At 50.5% G+C, this 27,537-nt stretch overlaps 1 protein-coding gene across 9 annotated transcripts in view; it reads right to left on the bottom strand.

Moving 5' to 3' along the window:
• The window catches only part of BAHCC1 (BAH domain and coiled-coil containing 1), a 117,249-nt gene that overhangs the window by 9,741 nt on the left and 79,971 nt on the right, over window positions 1-27,537 (bottom strand). For 5 of the 9 annotated variants that reach the window (XM_082212319.1, XM_082212318.1, XM_082212321.1 and 2 more), the window contains 16 exons: window positions 27,066-27,170; window positions 26,218-26,426; window positions 25,221-25,379; window positions 24,817-25,028; window positions 22,758-23,073; window positions 20,648-21,340; window positions 16,782-16,984; window positions 15,497-15,633; window positions 15,068-15,193; window positions 6,188-6,302; window positions 5,398-5,665; window positions 3,000-3,185; window positions 2,025-2,332; window positions 1,273-1,374; window positions 804-936; window positions 50-164 (listed from right to left, as the gene is read on the bottom strand). In XM_082212319.1, the coding sequence (XP_082068445.1) occupies window positions 50-164; window positions 804-936; window positions 1,273-1,374; window positions 2,025-2,332; window positions 3,000-3,185; window positions 5,398-5,665; window positions 6,188-6,302; window positions 15,068-15,193; window positions 15,497-15,633; window positions 16,782-16,984; window positions 20,648-21,340; window positions 22,758-23,073; window positions 24,817-25,028; window positions 25,221-25,379; window positions 26,218-26,426; window positions 27,066-27,170 (3,387 nt within the window). The remainder of the gene's footprint in view (window positions 1-49; window positions 165-803; window positions 937-1,272; window positions 1,375-2,024; window positions 2,333-2,999; window positions 3,186-5,397; window positions 5,666-6,187; window positions 6,303-15,067; window positions 15,194-15,496; window positions 15,634-16,781; window positions 16,985-20,647; window positions 21,341-22,757; window positions 23,074-24,816; window positions 25,029-25,220; window positions 25,380-26,217; window positions 26,427-27,065; window positions 27,171-27,537) is intronic. The other 4 variants (XM_082212322.1, XM_082212320.1, XM_082212324.1 and 1 more) reach the window with 4 other exon arrangements.

The following is a 27,537-nucleotide window of genomic DNA, read 5'->3' as shown; positions in this document are numbered from 1 at the left end:
TCTTGCATCTCTTGCCCATGTTTGTGCCTGGAAAAATGGGGGTTCTTACATGTCTGGAGGCTGCAAACTCTTCACACTCCCGGCGTAGAGCAGGCTGTCCTCTTTGGGAATGAGCACGCGCAGTCCATCCTGGAGATCCTCCTTGTGAATGGTGCATGACTGGGCTGCAGCCAAACAAGGCAGAGCAAGGCATGAATCCACAGCTCACACTGCTCCCCCATTCCTTTAAACCAGCATACTTCTCAACTATATATATATAGTTTGGAATCTGCCTCCAGAATATGACAAAAGTTATTATTATAAAGGAATATCCAGCTGGCCAGCAAGCACCTTCATTTAAGAGCTGCAGCTCTTAAGACTGCTTCTCTTGCAGCGAGTACACAACAGAGGGTGGGCTTGCAGACTCGTTAACAAACTTCATTACCGCAGCTCTTGGGGGATGTTTCCCCAGCCTCGTCCACATGTGGAGACTGGAGCAGAGCCAAGAAATGCACCCAGTGGTGTGGGCTCCAATACCGGGCATCATCCCAGAGCTGCTCAGCAGAATCCTTTCTGCACCTCCCAGCAACCCACTGCAGCAGTCTTGCTCTGCACCCCTGTCTGCCCCACCTCAGATTTCGCTTCAGCAGCAGCTTATGGACCACCATCACCCTCCACCTCGAATACATTTTCCTCCTTTCATCTGCCTTTGCTCTTGTCCAATGATCTGTGTGGTTCACACACATGCAGAGAGAGACTCTACTGGCCCCTGCTCCCACCCCCAGCAACAGAATGCTAAACTGTAAGGGAGTGCCAAAACTCACCGGGGGTCATGTCTTGCTCCGTACCAGTGGAGGGCATCTCCTCCTCTTCAGAGAAGCTGCTGTTATCATCAAACTCAAAGTGATCCTCAATGGCGAAGCTCTCCATCAGCCGGCTGACTGCCCGGCCTTTGCACTGGAAAAGCCAAGGAGAAAATGTATCGCACGTGACAAACTGTGTCTTTGCCCAAGGCGCGAAGGGATGGAACAAGGGTCTCCTAAATCCCGAATCAATAGTGAAACCTCTGCACCACCCTGACCTTTGCCAGATGGGGCCATTTCCCACTGGAAGAGTTCTCAGGGCAGCCAGAGGAGTTCCCACCCAGCAAATACCCTGACAGCAGCAAGGCAGATCTGAGCCATCAGCTCCTCCTTGGAGGAAAATGGCGGCAGCCGCAGGACCCTTAGGAGAGGGCAAGTGGTGCTGATCTACCCATGCCCTGCATTGCAGGAGGTGGCGGCCGTTTCCTACCTGCTTGCTGACCACCTTGTTCTTGACCTTGGCCAGCTTCTTGCCTTTGCTGAGGATGGCCTTGGCATTGCGGGGAGAGAGCGCCAGTGCCCCATTCTTTCTCTGCCAAGAGGGAGGGAGGGAGGAGAAAATGGGTTTAGGGAAAAGGCCGGCCAACACAGAAATCTCCGGGCAAAGGAGCAGTGCTCTACAGAGTACCTACCCTGACACGAATGGCTGTAAAGACCCTCCTTTCTCTTTTTTATTAAAAAAATAATGATTTTATCTATAAATTTTTAACAAAAAAAAAAAAACATTTCAACAACATTTCTAGTTTAACAATCTCTTCATCTACAACTTTCCCTCCCTCCATGGTTCCCCCCAAAAATTTCAATTTAGGCTGCATATTATTGTTATTTTATACCTTTGCCTTATCACAAAAGAAAAACAGAAAGTTCACCCCCACTGCTGCCCTTATTCAAATCCTACTTAGTTTTTAAGTACTCTGCAAACATTACCCAATCTTCTTTAAAACTGGCCTCTTTCTGATCTCCAATTCTACGCGTCAATCCTGCCAATTCTAAGACCCACCCCTTCCCTCAGTGCCTCATACCTAGACGGGGCCCGTCTGTTTGGCAAAAACACCCCGCCCCCGTTGCATCCAGCTCGCTCCAGCCCATTGGGTCCCACCTTCCTTCCAGGGACACTGCCCCTGGCACCCCCCACTCCCTTGAGGAACACCTCCAGTCTGGCCTCTTTGCGCGCCTGCTCACCCTGAGGGCCGACTGCAGCACCTTGCTCTTCCGCGTGGCTTTCTTGAGGCGTTCACTATTGAGCTTTCCTGCGTCATCCCGGGTTGCAAACAGTCGGGCTTGGCTGCCAGAGAAGAGCCCCTCGTTCATGGCCGATGTCCCAGGCCCACACTGCAGCTCCTTGGCCTTGCTCTTCAACTTCTTCTTGCTGGAAGCCTCGCAAGATGCTGCCCGGCAGACGGGTACCTTTTCCAGCCTCCCTACTCCGGGCTTCACCGGGCGCCGCTTGATTTTGACTTGGCCCTCGGGACTGGGGATCCGGCAGGGCCCTGTGGGGATACAAAAGAGCATAAGAGTTTTTGTGTTTTTGATACCTTGCCTTGGCCAGGTCTTCCTTTCTCCTTGCACAGCGTGGCTTGTATAATAGGAATAAGCATAACACAAGTGCAGATTTTGGGCAGCCTCATATCTATTAGCAGCTTGTGGGCCAATCTGATAGCCTCCCCCCCTTCTTTGGGGGCTTTGCTTTTGGCATGCAGTGTGATACCAGAAGCTGGATCTCAGAACCTCGCCTGGATGGGCACCTACAGATTCCCCGTAATTTAAGAATTGGCCCCATATGGATCCTTCACTGCCATTTTGCATCTATCCTTGCACATGAGTAAAATTAGGGCCGTATTATACCTTTAAAGTACATTCTCTCCACTCAAAAAAATGTGGGCACTGTAGTTTAAGGGTTGCTGGGAACAGTAACTTTGGGAGGTATAAATTACAGTGCTCAGAATTCTTTGAAAGGGAAAATGTGGTTTGAATGTGCTTTAAGGGCATAGTGCATACACAGCCACAATTTGGCAGGATGGACTGCCTGGGAAGACAGGAGGACCCGATGCAATCTTACATTATTTTCTTAATAGGCTTCAGTGCCTTGTTCTCTGCCAGCTGGGATGAATCCTGCATCTTACCAATAACGTTTTGCCACTTTTTGTTTCACATTACCTAGCAGCCCCTGCCTCTCCTTTTTCTTCTTTGCCTTTTGATTCGCTTCCATCTTCACCACCGAGGAAGGAGAGGGGCCAATCACAGCAGGGTTTACTGTCACGTGAAGGGTGGAGCTGGTGTCGCTGGTCAAGTCGTCAACACCACCGTCGTCGTCGCTTTCATAGTCTTTGTGGCGATTGTCATCTGCGGGCAGAGAGGAGAATCAGAAGAAATGGGAGGGAGGGAGGGAGCAGGCCATCTCAAGATGGGGGAGGGACTCAGAGGACATTATGGACACTAACAGGGAGGGGATGCAAGGCATTCTACATGAAGCTTCGCTACACTGATGCCCATGCTTCTGTCATCAAGGCACACCCAAGACAATCGCTGCCTTGTTTTTGAGGCCTATACCCTAACACGAACTGAGAAGCCAGAGTTCAAAGCCAGCAGCTCGCAAAACATTTTATACATCTTGTTTGGGGCATTTTATTGCACTGCCTCTTTTTTAATGAATTTCTGGCAGCAATCCACCATTTGGGAACCGTTGGATTTGAGGACTTAATGCAGGAGGAGCCCCTGATAAACTGCCCCGGGGTGCTCATCATGGGTACAACAGTGGGGCAGAAGCTCTTCCAAACGTAACGAAACAAAAAAAGCCAAGCACACAACTTGGAGGGTGTTTCGGGCCTCGCAAGTGCCCCCCTCTGTCAACCCCGCAGCAAATCTGGCCTGCGTATCCTCCTCCCCCTCTCCCAATCTTGAGTTCTTACATCCTGGCTCTTGCCCCTCTTGACAATGTCCCTTTGTTCTTTTGGCTTTGGGGAGTGGAAGCAGGATTCCTGTCTCAGCCTTGGCTTCCTGATAAGATGCCCCAGAAGCTCCAAGGGAAACCCATAAGGCTGCAGTCAAACTGGAGCGGACATTGGCCCCAGCAGAGGCCAGCACGTGCGGCTATTTTTAAATTCCACAGCTTCCTCTGCTTGCCAGGAGGAAACGCGCTGAGCGGCAAAAGCTCCTGACCAGAGCAGAAGATAACAGGGTTTTTTTTCTGGAGGATGAACTTGCTCCATGAATGGCTTGGGAGCGACTAATTGCGCTTTGCCTTTCCCTAGTGGGAAGGTGGGAGGGCCGGTAGGGGTTCTGTGTCTTGGGAGTCCAGCACACTGCCCTACAGGACACACACATACTCCCTTTCCACAGGGCCGGAGGTCAGCAATTGTCCCAGGGCCTGTTTTAGCCGTGACAGATACAGCAAGGCAACAGCTGCAAAGTTACTAACATCCTCTTCACCTCTTACTTATTTAAGAACATTTAGTTACTGCTTGATTGCAAGAAAAACACTAAGTGGTTTACAAAGATATAAAATAAAGCAATACCACAGTGGATAAAACTCAGTTTAAAACAGGTTATTTTTTAAAAAAAATCCAGAAGAAAATTAAAACCAACGGTTGCTAAAAAGAGATGAAACATGCAGCTACATGTCTGAAGAGGTTTGCCTAAAGAAACAATGGTTTAAGTAAGGTAAAGGTAAAGGGACCCCTGACCATTAGGTCCAGTCGTGGGCAACTCTGGGGTTCCGGCACTCATCTCGCTTTACTGGCCGAGGGAGCCGGCGTACAGCTTCCGGGTCATGTGGCAGAGCAGCGCACGGAAACGTCGTTAAAAAGAGTACAGTGGTGCCCCGCAAGACGAAATTAATTCGTTCCGCAATTTTTGTCGTCTAGCGAATTTTTCGTCTTGCGAAGCACGAAATCCCATAGGAATGCATTGAAAATCAATTAATGCGTTCCTATGGTCAAAAAAAGTCCAAACAAAGCCAAATTTGGTACAACAACAGTTTATTAACTGCTCTTTAAAGTCACACATACTGTAAAGAGCAGTTCAAAAATTGAAGGGAAAATAAATTAACTTTATAAACAAAACATGTCTTTGTTTTTAGTCAAAGAAAAAAAAGTCGCGAGACGTTTTCGTCTTGCGAAGCAAGCCCATAGGGGAAATTCGTCTTGCGAGGCAAATCGCGAACGGAAAAAACTTTCGTCTAGCGAGTTTTTTGTATTGCGAGGCATTCGTCTTGCGGGGCACCACTGTACAGTGAAAGGCGCTTGCCTGTTGTCAATAGACAGGGAGTTCCGAAGTGCAGGTGCTGCCACACTCGAAGACTGATTTATTTTGAGTGTGGAATGAGGATTTTGCAGCACCTGTAACAGGGCCACTTCCACAGATCGAAGTGGTCAAGTGCAAGATGAGGCAAGGTGATCCTGCAAGTCAACTGCTCCCAAGCTGTTAAGGGCTTCGTTTACTAATAGCAACATGCTGGTAGCCAACAGGCAACTGGCGTGCATCTCTGACCAGGGTCTACACCACTGCCAACCTTTGCTTCCCGGCGAACCCCACCCTTCTCTACCACCATCCATACCTGCATCAGTATTTCCTGTGCTTGGCTTGACCTCTGAGGTAGTGAGGTCCTGCTGTGGGTATTTGGCAGAAGGCGTTGCTTTGGAGCTCTTGGGCCGGGAGAGTTTCTTTTGGATCCTGGTACCGGGGCTGGGCTCTTTCCGTCGGAAGGGGCCAATGTTTGCGGGCAAGCCTTTGCTCTTGACCTTCTGCTTGAGATGGGAGACCTTGTGCACCACGGTGGAAGCCAGCTTGTTTTGGGAGCTGCTCTTCTTGCAACGCACCTTCTCCTGCAGCAGGGAAACAAACACGAGTCACTACGGTCCAAAAGATGCCTTCTCCGCTGTCTCCCACTCCCTCCCGCTCACATCTGTTTCTTACAATCAGGGTACATTGGAAAGGATGCTAGGGAGCTGCTGCCAGCCAGTGTAGACAGTACTCAGTAAGATGGACCAATGGTCTGGTTCAGTAGAAGGCAGCTTCCTTTGTGATCGGTAAAATGAAACTCTCAAATTGTAAAATTGTGCACATTTCTGCCTTACTTTGCCTATTGGGGGGGGGGGGAGAGGACCACAATATACTGGAAGATGAAGGAGATGCGAGTGTCTCACATATGAAGATACAGCATCCCAGAGATCTCACTAGGCCAGTCCTCAAAGCCTAAAGCATCGTGGTTGATGTGGAGAGTGTCGTCCCCATCTGACTGGCTTTGGAAGGCAGGGGCACCGACAAGCTACTTTTTACTCAACGACCAGGAAGGTGAAAGAATGAAGAGGATGGCTGTGCTAGATAAGGCTCTGTGCTGGACTCACCTGGGAGTTTTTAATGCCACCATAAGCAGTCTCTGATATTTTCCTTTTCTTCTTCTTCGGCTCTCCCTCAGCCCGCAGCTCTGCACACAGCAGAGATAAGCTGGCCTTTACTGACCTGTGAATGGGAAAGAATGCTCAGTTTGGAGAAAGCCCAATGGAAAGACGATTCAGCTCACTGACACCTCCATTTGGGGGCTGGAGGCCACGGGGTGATAAGGTGCAGAGGTGGAGCCTTACACAAAGGAAGGAATTTTTACCTAGGTTTTCAGGATGGAATGAGCACACACAGACACACACACGCCAGTTCGCAGCATTCTGCAATTCCATGCAGCATCAATTACCATGAAACATTGGTTCTAGACTTTATGGCTATATGAGAAAAACCTATGGCAGAATTCTTGTGGCTACTGCTGCCTGCCTAGCCCCGCGCTCCTGTCTCCCATTTCCTTCCCCCAGTTAATTCAAACTCATTCCAAGTTCTCCATATACAAGGGTTAAAATGTGTTGGGTCAGAAGGACACACGCAACTTTTAAGCAAACTTGTAAAATAGAAGCCCATTTTGTGCTGAGATTTTTTTTCAGTTTGGCACAATTTATTTTGAGCACGAAAATCAATACTGCCTTGGTCTACAGGATCTGGGAATTTCCTTCTGGTAAAACAGTAATGGACCTGCGTCATTATAACCATTATATGCCCCGGAGTCCAAGGTTGCCATACAAGGATGGAGAGTGCCAGGCAAATGTTCAGGTTCAAGTCCCCGGTCTCTACCCTTTGATCCAGCTGTCTTGGTGCTGGGTGCTCACTAAAGTTTCTAAGAAGCTCAGAGCATTTCTTCTGCCTTTGGGGAAGAAGAGCTGGAAACTTCCTTCCTCCCCCCCCCCCCATCTCTCCAGAGCAGGAGGGCACAGCAGGAACTAGGTGCCAAGACATCTGGGTTTTATTGAACTCCACTGTTTCCTCAGGAAGCCGCTTGGATGAAGACTGAATTGTGGTAGCTGTGTAAAACAGGAGACCCAATTTCTCCTGACACATACAAGGACTAGTTAGTATTACTAGGAAAATGTCTGAGACTGTGACAGGCAGGGGAGCAGTGTGTGTGTGTGTGTGTGTGTGTGTGTGTGTGTGTTTAAATACACCTCTATGTTCTGTGCACACATTTACACCTCACTTGGATTCTGTTTGCACCTCTGTTTTCACAGAGAGAAAAACCAGAACGCAACTTTTAAAACAGGATCACATACAGTGGTACCTCGGGTTACATATACACTTCAGGTTACAGACACTTCAAGTTACAGACTCCGCTAACCCAGAAATAGTACCTTGGGTTAAGAACTTTGCTTCAGGATGAGAACAGAAATCACGCGGCGGCGGCAGGAGGCACCATTAGCTAAATTGGTGCTTCAGGTTAAGAACAGTTTCAGGTTAAGAACGGACCTCCAGAACAAATTAAGTACGTAACCAGAGGTACCACCGTAAAGCAGATAGAATTGGGTATCTAAATGTGGCCAAATCAAGTTTGCAAACCCTTTCCCCAAAGCAGGGAAAGTTGACATTCCTCCCTAAGGGGCGAGGAGACTGAATGGATTCCCTTTGTGCGATGCTCAGAAAACGGGGAAGAAGAGATCGTTACTGAGTAAAGAGCCCTGCTTTGCACCCCTGTCAAATGTCACCCATCTTCAGCAAGTGAAATTGAAACGTGCCTCCCTTATGGGTCGAAAGGTGTATGAGGGTTTATACGGGGAGTTTAGCTGGACAAGGTACTTCCAGGGGGTGGGGTAGGTAAAAGCAGCTGGAGGGGTCTTGTCCGCAAGACAAGAGTCTGAGCTGACGCCAGTGCTGGATGCATGCTCCCACACACCTTTCTTTCTTTCCCGTTTCCCTTAGGTGGGGAAGATGGCATGCTGCATCCCTCCCACAGGTCCTGTTGCTGCTTTAGGAAAAGGGAGGAGATTCCTTGGACTTTTCATGCCTTCCAGCAACATTCCGGAGCGGCTGCCACTTCTGCTGCAGCTCATTAATTCACCAGCTATTGGGAGGGGGGGCGGCTTTGGGACAATCGCTTCTTTCAGCTGAGCTTGTCAGAAGGGTTTATGTGCAAGGGGATTGCCAGAGGAGCTACAGCGGAGCTCCTGCCCGGGCAGCTTAACTCCCTCAGCACCGCCGCTCTTGGCTCCGAGGGAACAGGTTTTATGGGCGCGCGTGGGTGGATGTGGGTCTTGGGGGAACCAAGAAGCTAAGTGAGGCATGCCTCTCTCTGATACGCACAATGATAAGAGCCCTGTTCAGGCGCTTGTGCAGACTTATTATTACCATTATTATTATTATAAAGGTAAAGGAACCCCTGAACATTAGGTCCAGTCGTGACCGACTCTGGGGGAGCCGGCGTACAGCTTCCAGGTCATGTGGCCAGCATGACTAAGCCGCTTCTGGCGAACCAGAGCAGCTCACGGAAATGCCGTTTACCTTCCCGCCAGAGCGGTACCTATTTATCTACTTGCACTTCGATGTGCTTTCAAACTGCTAGGTTGGCAGGAGCAGGGACCGAGCAATGGGAGCTCACTCTGTCGCGGGGATTCGAACCGCCGACCTTCTGATCAGCAAGCCCTAGGCTCTGTGGTTTAGAGCACAGCGCCACCCGCGTCCCTGGTAGGGTAGAAGTACCCCCCCGCCAAAGCAGACAAATTTATTTTCATATGCAACAGCCGCAGCGAGAATACTATATGCGCAAAATGCGAGATGCGGTGGTACCTACTAAAGAGGATTGGCAGGTGAAATTGACGGAATATGCCGAACCAGCATGTTTAACAAGTCAAGTCGGGGATCAGCAGACTTTTAAGGAGGAGTGGAAAATGTTTGTAGATTATTTAAGGAAAAAACTATTGTAAACATGTTAAAACGCAAGTAGGCTTTGAATAAGAAGAGGAGTAAAATCATATCTGAGAAAATTGTGGTGTATAACATGCAGCAATATTTGAAAAAGCTGGAGAAACCATAGAGGGGTGGAGGGGAAGTCCAATGCTAACTGGCAGTTAATTGGAAAATATTGAATTTGGGGCGACTCCTATTTAGCTGAAAGGGCTTTGAAGCCTCTGCAATAGGGGACCTTAATAAAAGGGTGCCACCAAGGTCTGGACTGAAGCTGGCATAGGTTGGGATGTTGGAGGTAGGGCTTGTGTGTGTGCCCTGTTCCCCTCCTCAGTTATGTGGAGCCTGTGGCCTTTCAGATGTTGCTGGACCACGGCATCAAATATCCCTGTCCATTGGCTATGCTGCCCGGGGCTGATGGCAGCAGAGTCCCCAGAAACATCTGGAGAATCACAAGCTTTCCTATCTTTAGTTTAAGTCAGTGTTTCCCAAACTTGGGTCTCCAGCTGTTTTTGGACTATAGTTCCCATCATCCCTGACCATGCTAGCTAAGGATGATGGGAGTTGTAGTCCAAAAACAGCTGGAGACCCAAGTTTGGGAAACACTGGCTTTAAGCCCTGATATGTTCACACAAATGCCTGAATCGAGCTAAGATCATCTGGAATTCTGGAAGAAAACCCCCTCAATTCTGCAGTATTACAACTCAAATTATGCAACTGGATAAAGCAAATTACAAAGACTATGCTTTCTTATTTTCCTCTTTTTTCAAAATTCTGGGTGTTTGTTCTACTTAAGGAACAGGGCAAGACCTGTAAGGACTCATGGAAGAAATATGAGAAGCAGGATAGGTCTCTTGAAGAGGAGGACTGGGAGCCATGGGGAAGGACTATGAGTAACATGGACTTAAGTTGTATTGCCCTCCTGACCAATGCAAGCCCTCTCTCAGCCACTTCTCCCATTTTCCTGGGGCTGCAATGAAACTTCCACGTAGATTATCACGTCTGATGTTCCTGCATGTACTAATAAGCTAAGAGCTATCATAGATTCCCACTATATGCATGCCAACTAAATGTGCACCATAAAAATCTGAGGGAATGATCACCGCATTAATTCCTAACACAAAGTACCTTCTGTGTAGGACTCTGGTATTGTGCAAAGGGATCCTAAGAGTTTGGCAGAAACAGCCAGCATGGTTTTGAGCTGTTTCTTCATAACCAGCACTGGGACAAAACTTAGCTAAGGAAAATGAGATGCAGAAGAAACGAGGTGAAATTTTCAGGGGTTCTTTGCAAACTATGGGATCAGAGTTAATATCTGTGCTCTGTAGCATTGCTGCAAGCACGCAGTCTCCTGCAGCTGCTGGCAAGGACTCTTGGCGTATCTCGGCCATTGCTGCATGCGTGTGCATACTGTATAAAACACAAATTCTGCACCACAGAAATTAGAATTCCGTGACCTATCTGAATTTGAGCATGTTTGTGCATTTTCTTTTATTTTGCATAAACTGATTCTGGGACATTTGCCGTTTTAACTATATATTAGGACACTACAGATCAGCCCCCAAACCACTGCTGAGCAGCCTTTTCTGCTTTGGGGAGAAACCAGCTGTGTAACTTTCAGGCAGATCTTTGCAGCGATAAGTTCTAGAAACATGCTCTTGAAAAAAGGAAATGAAGCCGAGAGTTCTGTTGGAAGCTGAGCGTTCATTCAAGCTGAACTGAATGCCTAGTGCCCTTCTGTGCTCCCTTGGAATTGCAGCACATGCAAAGCCATGTTCTTAGAGGAGCGAGGTAGTTGCTCCACAGGCATCTGTGCCCGGCTCTTCCATGGAATAAGCCATGGCCCACTGGCCCAGTAAAACCCATTGGAGGAGCGCGCCAGGATTCCTGCTGCTAGTGTGTAGTCACTGCTGCCTTCCCAACACTTCCTGTCTCCACAAAGGGCAGTGTGTGTGTCTGCAAGCTACATAGAGCAAGCAGAGGAAAGCCTGGATCAATCTCATCCGACACACTGGGAAAAAAAGCAACGAAGGGACACGTTGCTTGATGTCAGGAGAAAAGGAGCAGGAAGCAAAGGCAAAGAGAACAACACTCTTAGGTTTCAAGCAGAATCAAGACTAAAAAATAGCCAGAGGAGGTGCACACTCCCTACCCATAAACAAGAATCAAATTAAAGAATCAAGTCTGGCCTAATCTGAAGCAGGCCATCCATTTCTTTTTCTTTTGACACCTTCTAAATCAGCCTTCCCCAATCTGGTGCCCTTCATGAGTTTGGGACTAAATGTCCCATTAGCCTGGTCATGCTGGCTGATGGGATTTGTAGTCCAAATACATCTTAAGGGTTTCAGGTTGGGGAAGTCCATTGCAAAGGATCCGCTCCGCATCGCGTCGGCAGTTCTTTCACAAGCAGCGTCCTCCCAGCATAGTAAATATGAAATGAATTAGCTCCCTGAAGGCTTTGTTCCCATCCCCCCGTACTGCTGGCTGGCTTCCCGCTCGGATCTCCAGCGCTCGTTAGTTCTAATTGCTCCACTCCGGCACCCAGAGAAGCCGCCTCTTGTTTGCTCCACCCTGGGAATGCAGCCCAGGGTTTGAGGCCGCGCAAACCCCCTTTCCCCCTTCCCCGAGACGGCTTCTGTTCACACTCCTCTCCCGGGCCTTGCCCCCTGCACCTCGACCTTCTGACCCGGGGCTGACCCTGGAGCTGGTGCCAAATTCCATTCCTGCGGCTGCAGCAGGCGAGGAAAGAGGGAATTCCCTGACAAGCAGAGGGATGGGACGGGAGCAGAGCACCCTCAGGCAGGCAGGCAGGCAGGCAGGCAAAGGGCCATGGGCAGAAGGCGGGGTGTGGAAAACAGGCCAGCAAGCAACTCGGGGCTCCGGAGAAAGCCAAGCTGCCCATCTTCACACCACAGGCACCAGCGGGCAGGGAGCTACTGTGGCTCCAGGCCACCGCTCAGTTCCGGGGAGTGGCTGGAGGGAAGCAAGCTTGGCAGGGATTCTCTCGCTCGGCGTGGGAAGCTGCGGGAATGTTCCCGATAGGAAGCAGGCCAAGGGGCCGGGCCTGCAGCTGCCACAGGAGCATGTGTTGCTTCAGCGAGGCCAAAAGCAGGGAAGGGATGCCATGATGGCTGGGAGACTTGGCCTGGCAATGCACAGCAATGGGATCCTGTGCCACCGTGGCTCGCCTGGCTGGGTTTACAAGGCAAGGCCTGTGCGCCAGGACGCAAATCAGGAAGGAGCGCAAGCTGCCGTTCAGGTGTGGAGCGGTGAGTGTCGTGGGTGTGCAAGTTCCCCTCTGGCAGCCTGTGTGGTTTGGAGCCATCCTGCAATACTTTGATCTGCAGGGAAAGGGGGTGTCGGTTCGATGTTGCGCGAACTCTCCCAGGAAGGGCTGACCCGTTGCTGTGTTTATAGGAATGCTGTTTGGAACAGCATCTCCCCTACTGAGCCCATTTTGAAAAGTCCAGGAAAAGCTACGCCATGCTCTGAGCACACTAAAGCATGTATGTAGAACAGGGTGCAGGTATTATTTAGGTTGCAACTCATGAATGCAAAAAGCACTCCCTAAGTACAGGAATTAGAAATTGGGGGAAGAGAGAGAGATAGACAGACAGACAGACATTGCATCCTAAATATACACTATATTTGGGACCTGAGAATAACACCCCCACTGTGGACAGTGAGAGCCTCACCAATGCAATGCTATTGGTAGAATGTGGTTACGCTATTTCCAACTGGGCCCACCTACTGAATAGAGCAGCTTTTCAGAGACATGAAGGCAGTATGATGGACTATTGATGCCCCGTTACAGAAGCTCACGGCCCCCACCCCTCCTCCTGCCATAGTCTCTGGTTCAACGTATCTTACAGATTCTCATAACATTTGCAAAATGCAGAGGCCACATGAGGATGGAATGCCAATGTCCCGGAGCAAGGATATTGGCTCTATCCATACTCGCTTCAAGTCTGCAAATAACCTGCCACCTATAAACAGCTTTGTTTCACCACTGATGAAAATGGTCAAAGATATTCGTCCCTCCTTTCAAGCGGAAGAGTTTCCCGACCCGGTATTCTCCCTTTCCGAACAGTCGGGAGCTCTCCTACCGCTGTGGAATGTGTGTAAGTCACGGAACTCAAAAGGATGCAACCCCACGTTTTAAAAGCAGGGGGGTGGTGAGGCTTGGTTGTTCAGATTTGCTCGTACGCTGCTGGAGACATGCAGACAGTATAGTGGGAAAGACGGCATTTGGAGGGGTCCCTGTTTCCTGCCTCCATCTGAACTCCTCTCCACTGTTCCTCTGAAGACACAGAACAGTTTAGTAGAGCCCAAAACAGGGACTGCCTTCCAAATCAGCTAAGAATGTATTCCCTTCTGGATTTGGTTTTTCATAAACCTACACAGCTCTGCAAGGTTTGGGGAGGGAACAGGAATAAATCCAGGGGAAAGGGTCCAGGCAAGGGCGGTGGGAGGGAGGGAGGAATGGGAGAAGGCAAGCAAGTTCTCCAGCAAGCCCTGGAAGATTTCCACGAGCCATATGGTGGAGCCATGTTGCAACCCAAAGCCAACACTAACTGCTTTTTTTCCCCTGTAACCTTCACTACATTTGCTAATGTTTTGTGACATAAAACCTAGAGATTAATTTTTTTTTCTTCTGTCTTAATTGAAGGAACCATTTAGTACAGATTTAACTATTATTACCAAATCATCAGGATTGATGCAGCGCACACACGCGTGCTCCAATCATGTTTGGACTAGCTTGGAGGATTTATGCAAATGGGCCTGCCGGGAGAGGCAATTTGTAGCAGAGAAGGACAATTATACAGGGCCCGTGAGTGCGGGAATGACTGTGCCGGGCGGCTAATGGATAATCATAAAGCGCCAGCAGCAATGAACACCACTGCAGTGTGACCAATGACTTTATACAGCACAGATAAAGAGGCTTTTATGCAACACTGCCTTCCTCTTCAAAAGAGGGGCAATTCTTTCCCCCCAGAACGGTGGCAGGAGGCAAGGCAGTCACGAGGCGGGGGAGCACAGAGGAGCAGGCCTCTCTCCAGCCCCGCTGCTCCCCTGGGTCTCGGTGCCCATTTGCCACATGCAAGACAAACCCCTGCACTCGGCACTGAAATGCAACCACTTCTGGGGCGAAGGCACTGGTTAACAGCCACAAACAACAACATGGGAAGACTTTGACCTCAAGGGACTCCATTAACACCACCAGCACTACCCCCCGCCAATGCAAGCAGTGCTCTATAATAGCTACACTGCAAGCGCAGGGAATTGTGGGGGGTGCCCCTGCTCCCTCTTCCTTAGCAACTGTGCTGGCTTTTTAAGTATATAAAGATACAACAGGGCAACAGAGGAGAAGCATGCATACAGCTTCATTTACAACAGCCACCCTAGTAAACGTAAGCAGAGTGGGTGCTTGCAAAGTGATCGGTGGGGTAGCTTGGAGGGCTGCCCCACATAACGTGGTGCATGCACACCATTTGAATGGCAATGTCCATCAACTCGGGGGAGAGGGGTTGGCCCCTTCAAATATTTGACCGGGGTGGTGGTGGTGGTGAAGACCCCTCAGCCCCTAGGAGTTGGCTCCCGTGAACGCAAGAGTAGAAGGTACAGAAGGGGTGCATAAGCCTTTCTGTGCTTCCCACATTTCTCCGCAGGCCCCGGTTCCAAGACGGAAAATGGGCTCAAGCTTGGGGAGGAATAAGTGAGGCAGGCAGGGGAGGAAAAGGCGATCTGGAAAGAAAAGCAGCAGGCGGAGGAAAGGTTCTGTGCCCTCCCCACCCCTGCTTCTACAGGGACTTGGCGGCTACCCAGCATTTGGCCATGCAGCCCTGCCAGTGTCACGCCCAGTTCTCCCCGTGCACTCCTGTAATGATGCCCCCACATGCATGTGCTCATTCACGCACACCCACACTTCCTCACACGTTGGAAACACAGCGTGTTGCACACGCAGCGGCTAGGGTGCCCTTCCCGCCCCCTGCAAGCCGAGCCCGGTCACTCACTTGACCTTCCTGCTGTCGCTCTTGCTGATGGAGCCCTGGCGCAGGGAGCTGAGAGTGCTGGAGTGCTTGCGCTTCCTAGGTCGCCCTGGTCCCCGCCGAGCCGGACTCCGGGAGCTCTCGTCTCGCCTATGGGCAACAGCCACAATAAGCACACATCCAAGGGGCAAGCGCTCCCCTAGCTCCTGCTTGGAAGGGCTGGTGGTGTGTGTGTGTGTGCCTGCCTATGGTCTACAAAGCTGAAGAGGAGTTTGAAACTCTCGATGCAAGAGACCCATTTGCTTGCTTGGGCTGCAGGAGCCATAACAGACAGGTCCAAGATCAGGTGTTTTTTTCACACCCTCGCCTCTTTCTCAATGCTTTGTGGTCTTACCCACATTCTCTGGGGCACCTTGCCCTGCAAACCTGCTGAAAAAAGGCAAAGACACTCACTCGTGGTCGTGCCGCCTCTGCAGCTTGGCCAGCTCCCGCTGCTTCTCCTTGTAGCGCCGCTGCAGTTCTGCCAGCCGCAGCCGCATCTCTACTTCCTGGGTGTCCAAGTTCTCAATGGCTGCTTTCAGGGGGCAAACCTGTGGGAGAGAGGGGGAAGGATCCTTCACTGGGGTGGAAAAACAAAGAGGCCATGCCATGTGCACCATGCTCTGTGCAAGTCGTCCATTCATTCCTAACCTTCTCTTTTCCCTTCAAGTAGCAGGCCCAAGAACTTCCAGAGGTGAAGAAGGGGTAGGGAAGGCCAGCTGGCTGGGAAAGCTGACCTTTGGGTGGTCTACCCCAATCAGTGTCAGGTTTTGGCTGAATGCCTTCAGGGAGAGAAATACAGTGGTGCCCCGCAAGACGAATGCCTCGCAAGACGGAAAACTCGCTAGACGAAAGAGTTTTCCGTTTTGGAGGTGCTTCGCAAAACGAATTTCCTATGGGCTTGCTTCGCAAGACGACAATGTCTTGCGAGTTCCTGCTGGTTTTTCCCCCTCCCCCCCTTTTTCTAAGCCGCTAAGCCGCTTATCAGCTGATCCGATCAGCAGATAAGCCGCTAAAAGCCGCTAATAGTGCTAATCCGCTAATCCATCAATGGGCTTGCTTCGCAAGACGAAAAAACCGCTAGACGAAGAGAATCACAGAACGGATTCTTTTTGTCTTGCGAGGCACCACTGTAAGGGCCCGCCCGCCAAAAAGGTGGGGAACAACCAATATTCCATTGTCAGGGATTTTAAAAGCAAAGGCCCAGCTGTTCCCTATGGCAGCTGACAGGTTTCAGCAGCAGAAGAGGGGGATCTCATCAGATAAAGTGGCGAGGAGTTCTGCAGATTTAAAAGGAACAGGGCATGTGTGGTTCAGAGACACACCAGACTTCTGACTTGTTCTAGCCAGGGCCAGAACTGTGCCAGGATGGAATGATGGACAGCTGGAAGGAACATTGCTTATTCTCCTTCTGCTGTCAGAGGCAGGGGGTCACAAGTGGAGAGTGTGCCACCGCTCTGGCGTTCTGCTTTCAGGCTTCCCATAGGCATCCCACTGGCTGCTATGAGAACAAGGTGCTAGAATAGGTGGGCTACTGGCAAGTTCTAGCAGGCTCTTCTTATGCTTTTAAATTTATTGACATCACCTGTTAGCTTCCTTAGAAGGAAACGAACGGCAGGGCACAAATGATTGCAATCAACAAACAAGCACATCCTCTCTGTCCCCTATTTGAAATGCCCTGGGTACAGAGGATACTTACAGGCTTGGTCTTAGGGGTCCAGATGTATTTGCGGCGGGAGGCCCGCATGCGAGGGCGCAGGTCCACGCAGGGCACAGCAGCTTCTGCCAGGTCAAGGAGGTCAGGGGGGCTGCTCTCCAGGCCGGTTGCCTCGACCAGGGCCCAGGCGGCAGCGAGAGTGGCCAGGCTTTGCAGATTGAACGCTGCCAGGTCTTCATCCAGCACTGTGGAAAGGGGGGAAGGTTACCGTGGTGGAAAAACCATTCTCATCCACAGGGGAAGGAGACATACATTAAGATATCATACACCTTGGTCTTTGGATCTTGGGTCCCCCAGAAGGTTGTGGACTCTCCTTCCTTGGAGAGGTTTGTAAGCAGAGGTTGGATAGCCATTTGTCATGGATGCTTTAGCTGAGATCCCTACTTTGAACTGCATGACCATTGGGTCATGACCTCCCAACTCGGCAACTCTATGATTCTACTGGGTGTTTCCGGGCACATAAAAGGGGCACACCACCCTGAAACCATTGTCCCCTCTCTGCCCCCAAAGCAACCTTGGGTAGCGACTGGGTGCCGGCTTGTTGTTACTACTGGCCATGTCTTCCTATTTTTCCGAGTGAACTGTGGCTCTGTTCCTTTCTCGGACACACCCACTGCAGTGTAAGGGTGTTTTTTTTTTTTTGGGGGGGGGAGGTTAGCCTGGCACAATGCTCACTCTGGAAAGGTTGCCTTGCCTCTGCCCGCTCTGCTCTCCATACCCTGCTACTCAAAGACATCAGGCACACAGTCGTGTTTATCTCAGGCACATACCACACATCCATCCAGGCAGAGGGGAAGTTATTGGGATGCCACATACTTCGGGGGTGGGGGGGGGAATTTGAGCCGAGGGGGCAGCAGCCAGGAGCCAGCGCTGTCTGAACTTGGGGGAAGGAGAGGGGCCTCTTGAGATAGCATCAAACTTGGGAGGAGGCTTTTGGGAGGAACCTTGCCCAGAGGGGATTGATCGGAAGGGTAACGTAGTTCCAAACTACAAATTTTAAAAGTCCCTGGAGATGATGAGCAGATGGAGGGGGGACGGGACGGAGAGTCGCAGATAAGGTTTTTGCTGTACATCAATTTGCTTTGTGCTTGTGGACAAGGATGTCTGCCTGCGAATGCGCCTGCACACATGTGCGAGGAGGCATGCAGGGGAGTCCTTGTATGTGGTTTCCGTTCCACTGTGGGCAAAGAACGGTTCCGGTGTGTGAGCAGTAACCGTTTGCCGTAGAGATGAAAAGCGCAGACTTTGCTTAGCCACAGGGGGTGATAACCATCTGCATATGTGGGCTGGTGCAGACCCCCTCGTCTGGGGAGGTGGGAAAACGGGAGGCTGAAAACGGCAGCGGAAAGGTGACAGAGACTAAAAAAAGCAAGACTTTCACTATTTTCATTCTGCTGATTTTTTTTTTAATAAAAAACACCCCGCCAAACAAGAGCACTAGAAAGTTCTCAAGAGCGATGAGATTCTGAAACAGGAAGCATCTAAGTGATTTGGAGGCAACCCTTTCTCACTGAAAGGTGTTCACTGGTTAATGCAGTTGAATAAGACAGGTATTTTCCTATTTTTAAGGACCCTCATAATAATAATAACAACAGGCCTATCCCAAGTCTCTACACTGCCCAAATTCAAGGTCCAAACTAGATGACGAGCCTCCCTAAATTGTTTTCTGTATGCAACAGAGTGGCTGCCTCCAAGGCTCTTGCCTCCCAGACTCACAAGGGGTTAATATCCTCTTCCGAGAGCTCAAATCAAAGGTTGAGCTACTCCTAGCGCTGGCTACGCAAGCCCCCAATGTGCTGCCTGACCCCTGACTTCACTCCGCAGTTTGGCAGGACTCCAGACTCCATGCCTCTAGGGGGGGAAATCACTCCATTCCCCACGGGCCAGGAATAAGCAACCTCTAACGATTAGCTCTTCTTTACGGCGGCAATTATGAAAGACACCGTTTTCCCTAGCTAGGCACCAGGATGCTTCAAGGCCTGACATGCAGAGTCCGTACTTCATAAAAGAGTGCACCTAGAGCAGAAGCCTAGGAAGGCAACTGCTGCTCAAACTCTGGGGTTTTCGCCGTGGTTCTCAACTTCCAGATCCCCAGAGCCGTCCAAGTTTCCTGCCTGGGTGGCAGATCACGTAACTCCAAAGGCACTGCATAAGGATATCATGGCCTACGAGGGACCAAAAATAGGGTACAGTTCTACTGGTGATCTGAGCGAGTGCAGATACTGTTCTGCAAACCCGAGGAGGGTCTTAAGGTCAGGAGGGGATCCTTTAACTTGTACATATAAAGGCCTACAGGGCTGTTAGGAAGAGCCCTGCAGGGTTCTTAGGGACAGCACCACTTATCTATGTGAAGGAAGTGGTGGGGTTAGTACTGGGGAGGCAGAAGCTCCTGATCAAAGTGGATCCTGCAGTTCTGTTCTGCACCCATTTCAACCAGGTGCCATCTTTTAGTTCACTAGATACTGACTGTCACAATGGTTCGATTACATGGCTTCGTATTTTGACTCTACATTTTTATTCTGATAGCCGCAGTATGGTTTGTTTGTTATTTTTAGCTTTGTGGTTTTGTGGCTTTTACTTTGTAAATTGCTTAGAGGTTTTCTGTCTAGAGCAGGGTTTACCAAACTTGGGCCTTCAGCTCGGTTTTTGGGTGGTTGTTTTTGAACTACAATTCCCATCATCCCTGACCACTGGTTCTGCTAGACAGGGATGATGGGAGTTGTAGTCCAACAACAGCTGGAGACCATAGCTGTCAACTTTTCCCTTTTCTCGCGAGGAGTCCTATTCAGAATAAGGGAATTTTCCTTTAAAAAAGGGGAAAGTTGCCTTCTATGCTGGAGACCCAAGTTTGGGAAACCCTGATTTAGAGGAACCTTATCTATACTGTATATTGATTAAACAAATATTCCTGTGAGGATGGGGAGGTGAGCAGCAGGTAGCTTCCAGCATGGCTCTCACAGAGGGGTATAAGGCAGGAAGAAGCAGAGCAACTCTCTTAACCAGCAGTATGCCTGGTGCGGAAGCAATGTGGGGCAAATAATGGGGGCCCTGCTGGCAAGCTAGTGGAGAACGCTGAAAGGCTACAGTTGTGGACAGGCTGTTTGAGCAGTTCAATGGGAGATCGCACATGAGAGTGATGTGCATTTGCCCTTCGGCTGCTTAATCGTTCAGTGCCAACACTGGAGAGCTAATGGAAGATATCAAGGGAGCAGGCCCTGGCACGGATGCAAATTCTACAGTCTCAAAGGTACAAACTTGACAAGACCAAGGTCTGGGAAAACATTCCAGAACTTCTGGTTCCAGTCCCAAGATAATGTTCCCATCATGAACAACCTTTCAGTCTCCAGTGGGCTGTCATCCTTCCTTCGCATCCCAAGCTCCTACAACACGCAGAGGAGTGGCGGTCAACTCCTTGCTGTCCAGGCAGGAGGCAGGGCTGTGCATAGCAAGGATAGGGCGGGGAACTGACCCTCCAGATGTCGACAGACTCCAGTTCCCATCAGCTCCAGCCAAGAAGGCCAATGGTCAGGAGAGATGGGAGTCCGGCAACATCTGCAGGGCCACTGGTTCCCCATCCCTGGCGTATAGGAAAGAAGTTTCTCATTCCTCTAACAACAATGGAAATTTAGCCCCGTCTCTGACTCTTGGCAGGCTGCCCTCCTGAACCAAAGAAGTAAGCAGCGCTTAGCTACCATGAACAAAATGAGTGGGCAAGTCACCCAGACAAATACAGATTCCTCTTCCCAGTCCCCTTGCTTGCTTGCTGGTCACTGGCCTCCGTGAGAGGGAAGGGACAAAACAGTGACGAGAGGGAGGGGGAGAGGAAATATAGCCCCTGCGTTCCTTACCATGGACGGCAGTATCGCACTGCTGGCGACGGAGTTCCAGTTCTGCCAGCTCACTGAGCAGGGCAATGCCAGGAATCCCTGAGCTGCATGGCGAGGGCAGGGGAAGGGAATCTGCAGGAGGTGGAGATTCCAAGGCTGGGAGCTCGCCCAGATCGATGCTGGCAGCAATGAGGGCGTCCAGGCCGCACGGGGCCACCTGCACCTCAGCATGAGTCGACAGGTCATCTGGCGAGCTGGCATCGCTCTCGTCTTCCTGGCATTCATCTTCCAGTGCTGCGGCTGGGCTGTCCTCCACAGCCATCACCTCCGGCGAAGGCCCTGGCACAGCAGCTTCCGGCCTAGGCTCCTCCTGGCATTCCTTCGGGGCAGAGTCCAAGCCATCTGGGCTGTCCCCGACCAGCAGGGGGCAACACGGCGTCTCCTTGGCCAGTTCCGTGGAGCTCGGCCTCTGGGGGTGCACAAGGAGGTGGGGAGGGTGAGGGTGGGAGGAATCCACTTCGGGGTCCCCAGCCCCGCTGGATGGGCGAGCTTCCGACTCGCATTGTGGCTCCTGCTCCGGTGGGAAGGTGCGCGACTGTTCGGGCTCAGCTGCCGTGGAAACCGTTTGCATAGTGTCAGGATCAGCTGGGTCCAGGGGTAAAGGTGATGCATAGCCCAGGCCAGCCACAGGGTAGGAGTAACCAGGGGGAAGATCTAGAGGAAGAAAGAACAAGGAAAGAGCACCAAGATAAGCTAGGGCACACACACAAGAGCAGGGGGCACAGGGACTCAGCTTGGGACTCTCCAAACCAAAACTCAAGATAACTTGAAGCTCAGCTCTGCCCTCGCCGGTCCTGGAAGGATCCTTTAAAAAAATCCCATATGCTCAGAGACTCGGCGCCTGTTCATTGGGGGAGATAGGAAGCCCAGAGCTCTTGTTCTTTAGATGTCCCTTTTATGAAGAGGCACGTAGTGAGACCATTGATCCCCTGCCGGTGAGGCTCGCTGACCTCCCGGAAAAGCAAAAATTGGACCTTTTCCTGTTAGGCAAAGATCATAAGATGACCCGGATGGTCACCAGATTCTGTGTACAGATCTGTAGGCGCAGACCATCCTCCGACCAAACTAGTTTGTTAAGAAAATCCCCAAACTCAGTTCCATGGGTGACTCTGGGTCATCTCTCTGCGGTAGCTTATCTTAAAGTTTTAAGTGTCTGTACGCTTATTGCATTTATAAATTTTAAATTTATTGTTGTACATTGTTTTAAATGTTTGTTTTCCTTCTGGGATTGTACCCCCAAGTGTGTTTTATAAGCTGGTCTCCGACCGTAATAAATTATCTATCTATCTATCTATCTATCTATCTATCTATCTATCTAGATAACTCAGATGAGCCTGACCTCATATCCTGCACCCTTCCTAAGAGAAGGCTGGTCCATTCTCACAACTTCCGTGACTGCAGTAAGTTATGCTAATGGAACATACTCCCTTGCTGTTTATTTATTTTCTGGCAGCATTGAACTTTCTACAAATTACCTAGGAAGAATGGCGTTCAGACTTTTGTGGTACCGTGCCTGTAGGAAGGGGGAAGAGAGGGGGGAAAGCATGAACAGGGACCAAGAGGGACTGATCAGGTTCTGATCCCCAACAGTGGAAAATCCTTCACTGATTGTTTCCCAAACTTGGGTCTCCAGCTGTTTTTGGACTACAACTCCCATCATCCCTAAGTAGCAGGACCAGTGGTCAGGGATGATGGGAATTGTAGTCCCCCCCCAAAAAAAAACAACACAAAAAAACCAGCTGGAGACCCAAGTTTGAGAAACCCTGTTCTAGAAGCCCATCCGGTTCCTGGGCCTTTAAGTGCACCCTTTCCAAACCTTTCTGCACAACAATGATGATTGAAAACTTTGAATGTGTTGGCTAAAGCCTGCGTAAAATAACTGCACTCTGAACTACATGCTGATGCCTATGCCTAGCAGGACACAGATCAAGACACTTACTACAGGGAGAGGGAGTCCATGCCATGGGCTGGTAACCAGCCCTGTGGTCGATATTGGGTGCAAGCAGTGCACAAATATACCGTGTCTCTTCCCGACGCCCCCTTCCATGCATAGCCTGCCACGAATCCCTACCTGGTTCCAGTGATTTGGGATAGTCCTGGGCTGGCCTCCCTTCAGGCTGCTTGTCCTCGGCCTCCGGGCCAGTGGAGCTCTGCGAGGGCACCGGACTGACAGCAGGCGAGCGTGGCACCACAGCAGGGCAGACAGGTAAAGTGCAGGGGGCAGGGCATTTGGGCGGGTGGCAACACGGGGAGAGCTTGGCTGAGCAGGCAGCTGCTGGCGACAGGCCCTTCGGGGGAGCGTTTAAGGCAACAGCTTTGTGGGATGGTTTGAGTGGCTTCTCGGGGCCTGGCATCTCCAGCTCGGGGGGCGGCTCTTCGGGCTTCCGCTACAAGGAGAGAGATGGACGGGTCAGCGAGTGCCTGAACCCCACGCAACCAACCTCACAAAAGGGCAATTAACCCAACGGCAATACAGTCAGTATATGCATCTTAAGACTTGCATTTGTCCCCAGTGCTCTGCAATCCTAAACACGTCTGGTTCCACATCACTTCCTGTTGATACGTCCTTATTAGCCCACCAACTCTGGTTCCTCACCCCAGTCCAGATCCTATTCTCGGGTTGAATCAGTAGCCGTTTATTTCGATTGTGTCCCCTTCTCAGTTGGGAACAATGGGTTCAAGGAAAACCTGGATACACTTCCGATGAAGGTTATTTGGGGTTTCCTATTTTAGTGCTCTGTGCCACTCTAGCAGATGTGAGCTGTGTGTGCTTCCAAGTACAGCGGTGCCTCGCAAGACGAAATTAATTCGTTCCGCGAGTTTTTTTGTCTAGCAAATTTTTCGTCTTGCGAAGCACGGTGTCGGGAAAGTTTTGGAAAAGCTTCAAAAATCACCAAAGTCTTCAAAAACCTCAAAAAAGGCTACCACACCCCGTTCTATGAGTTGCTCCTCGAAGTCAAGTCGCAACTGTATTAACAGTGTTAAGAAAAAGGAAACAAACTTGCAAGACGTTTTCGTCTTGCGAAGCAAGCCCATAGGGAAATTCGTCTTGCGAAGCAGCTCAAAAAACGCAAAACCCTTTCGTCTAGCAAGTTTTTCGTCTTGCGAGGCATTCGTCTTGCAGGGCACCACTGTAAATAAATCAGGATTCCAAGCCAAAGCAACTCAGATTCCGTACCAGCAAAAAGCAAAATACTGCAACCTATATGAAGTTATGGAAACAGGGATCATTTTATCTATCTTCTGCTGGTTGAGGCAGCAGGAGGCAATAACCTATGCAGGGGGCAGAAACCCCATCCTCTTGACTGTTGGGGTTTTTCATCCAGCCACACCCCTCTGGTTTCCAAGATGTCTCCAGGCATCAATCCCACACTTTTCCAAGCACATCTTTGCAACTATATTTGGGGAGCTGAGCTTCAGAGAAGGTTGATCCTCAGGCCAAACATAATTATTATTTGCTTTTTGCGGTGCTTGCTCAGAATCACAACACACACACAAGCCCCGGTCGTCACCCTCAGGAAGAGTGCTGTTCTTCCACATAGGATACTGGCGTCTATCACCACCATGCAGCAAGAAGCAGGATGTTGACGACCGTAGCTCTGCAGCCAGTAGAACTTTCTTTGCGATGACTCAGGAAATAAATTCTTACACTCAGAATCTGGCCAAGCACCGTATTTTGAGCCAGTGAGGGATTTCTCATCAGATCAGATTGGCTGGAGAACACTCTCTCTCTCTCTCTCTCTCTCTCTCTGTGTGTGTGTGTGTGTGTGTGTGTGCGTGCACATTTCCTTTCCCTTGAAGCATGGTGGGTTACTTAGTGGGTGAGTCGTCTGCAGCTGCACATTCATCTTTCTGCAATGCATTTGCTTTGTGTGTGTTAATGTGTGTCAGCCTGGACCTTAGGGGCTGAGCTTTTGCAAAGCAGCTGCATGGGTGGCCCAGACTTTCATGCAGAGAGAATATTTGATGATTCCTTGGTCCCGCCCCCCCCCGACCTCAGATTACCCATGTCCCCCAGAGGTAGGAGGTTCCTTCCTCAGTAAGCAGATCCTTTCTAGCTGCCCAACAAGAGAAGCCTGATGGGTACCAAGAGGGGTTACCGCGATGATGGCCTCACTTCGCACGCCTACCTGGCTGTGTGTGTGCCGCTGCACTTCCAGTGCCTGTGCTGCACGCTGCTGTTGCTGCTGCTGTTGCTGCTGCAGGGCATAGAGTTCTTGCTGACGCAGGAATTGGGAGCGGGAATAGACAGGGAGTTGCCCCGTGTGCTGCAGGTGAGAGCCAGGCCCCCGGCTGGGATACATGGGTGGCCAAATTGATGCCTGATCCATCACCTCAGCTGCTGAGAGACAGGGAGATTAATCAGAGAGGTAAACAAAGTCAGAGAGTATGGAGGTGCCTCCCTGATCCCTGAATTAGAGAGCCACACCCATCTCCTCTCATCAGAGGGGCAGCTCCCGTGTACCCCATCCCAGCTACTATCCAGCAGCAGTGGTGGGATGTGCCAGCCAATTAGTGCCTGGCTGCTACTTACCCAGGGTATGGGGCGCCCCATGGGCTGGAGGCTCAGAAGGCAGGATTACTAGTTGAGCAGGTGGTTCCTGCGACAGGGGGAAGACTGGCTGCATGGCACTGGGCATAGAGGCTGGGAAGCCGGGAGGCAGGTTTTGATGAAGAGCAGGGTGCCCGATGCCTAGAGAGAAGAATGCACTTGACATAGAAAGCCCAGCCCACTCAACACACCCTCCCAGTAGCCACATCTTCCCTAGGGAAAGAGATTGTATCAGAGCAAAGTGAGGCTTTGCTTTTTCACGGTTCCCTCAGGGTAAGCCAAGAAGCATTCGGCTTCTCGTGCATATGCAGACAAACAAAAATCCACTGCAAGAGGCAGAGAGCAGGTCACATATGTACTACGCAGATAATATCCACTTAGGAAGATCACAATGTATCACACAGTCCTTCCAAGATCCAGGAGAATCCCCTCCACCTATCTCTACCTGACAATCAGCTGTGACCCCCGAGAAGGAAGTCTCCCAGGTCTGCAATACCTCTGAAGGTTGAGTCATAGGACAGGCAATAGTCTAGTTTTGCCCGTGTAAAATTCTAGATGGAAAATCGTATGTATACGCAGGTGTTTTTGCTGCATGTACAGATGACTCTTGAAGCAAGAATTTTTTAAGCATATGAAGTGGTCCTAAATGTCACTAAGCATTAGGCTCTCGAAAGCAATTAGGGCTAAAGGTTACGGTGAGGCTTACGCAATAACCAGTTAAAAAAACGGGCAGGAAACAGGCAGAACAGGGGGTCGCAAATAACGGGACAATAGCAATCCAGAGACTAAAAGCAACGCCAAGGGACGGGGCAGCAGGAAAGCACAGAAGGAAACTGAAACTGCCAGGAGAACAGAGTAGAAAACTGTAGATCAGGCATGAAGTGAGTTCAGAAATGGACCAAAGATAAGGAGAGGAGCTGCTGTCAGCATGGCCTAGGCAAGGGTTCTAGGTAGAACGTTGACACCCAGCAATACTGACCGTATGAGTGTCCACCCATCCAAAGAGAAGGGCTGCGGGTCCGGGGCAACCAGTGGGTATGAGCCGGGTGGGTATGGGCTGCTGGGTCTCCTCCCAACTGGCTGGCCTGCAACGAGGAACTGCCCGCAATCATCAGGTGGGGTGTAAGGTCTCCAGGGCAGCTGCTGGACGGATGGATGCGGGCAAATTCCACAAGGTCCTTGTTATCCCTGTTACATCAAAAATCAGACGGGACAAAGGTAGGTCAGCTGCAACAGGTCAGGATCGTCCAGGCCTGTAAAGGGACTACACAATGTGGGCTATCATGTAATGTACAGGCAATGCCCCCCTCTCCAAATTTGTATGGGAGTTCTGTTCTGCAATACATCTGAAAAAGCCCGCAAACACCCTGTTCTGCCCCTTTTGTGACATTTTCGGGACCCTTTCAGATTCGGTGCAATGCGTGTGCAGTCGTGCACATGTTGAATACACGCAAATGACCAGGGTGGGGGTGGTGGTTTGCCTGTAATGGTCATTCTGTAGCCTCCAGGTCTAAAGGTCAGGCACTGTCAGGCTCCTGGAGTAACCAGAAGCCCAGCTATCACATGAACAGGCTCATCATGGGTCCAGCATTAAGAGCACTGTATGCAAAACCCACGGCACTCCCTTCCCCAGCTTTGATACCAATTGATGGTAGATACCATACATATTTAAACCAATTTTTCGCCCCAAAAAGGGACCCAAGGCCGGTGACAGAGGTCGCCGCAGTCAGGCACCTGCTGAAGACCCCAGGGCCTCAGAAGTGCCCGCCAACATCAGAAATGAGTTGAGATCGTATTATACTTGCTGTTGCAATTTCCCTAACTCACCTCACTGCCTTCTCCCTGTTTATTGGGAGTGGTGCTTGTTTCGTTATTTGATGGTGGCAGACAGTTCTGCTTGTTACAGGAGGCAAGCACTGGCTCTGTTTCGTTCTGTGGAAGAGAGGCCACCATGATTTATTTCCCAAGATGCAACGCTTGGCAGCAGGCACTGCATTTTGGGAAATGCAATGTGGCAGCCGCCGCCACAGAAGAACGCCAAGCCAGTGCTCGCCTCTCACTCCCGGGAAGTGTAATATGCACCGCTACCAATAAAGACCTCTGCTGGGAGGAGGTAAAGGAAAGTGCCAGCAGCAGCAGCAGCAGCAGGGACTCTGAAGGGGAACTGGCAACATTTGACCTAGGCAGGGGCCTATGTTGGTGCCAGGTAAGGGCCTACTATTAACAGGACCCACTCAAGCCTGGTGCCAGCCCAAAGTGGCTTAGAGATCAATACAAAGTTGATAGTTCCTGCCCTCAG

The sequence above is a fragment of the Podarcis vaucheri genome (assembly GCF_965113315.1).
Source record: "Podarcis vaucheri genome assembly, chromosome: 2".
Classification (NCBI taxonomy): Eukaryota; Metazoa; Chordata; class Lepidosauria; order Squamata; family Lacertidae; genus Podarcis; species Podarcis vaucheri.
The sequence above is the reverse complement of the archived record's forward strand: the minus strand, read 5'-3'. Positions and strand labels throughout refer to the sequence as shown.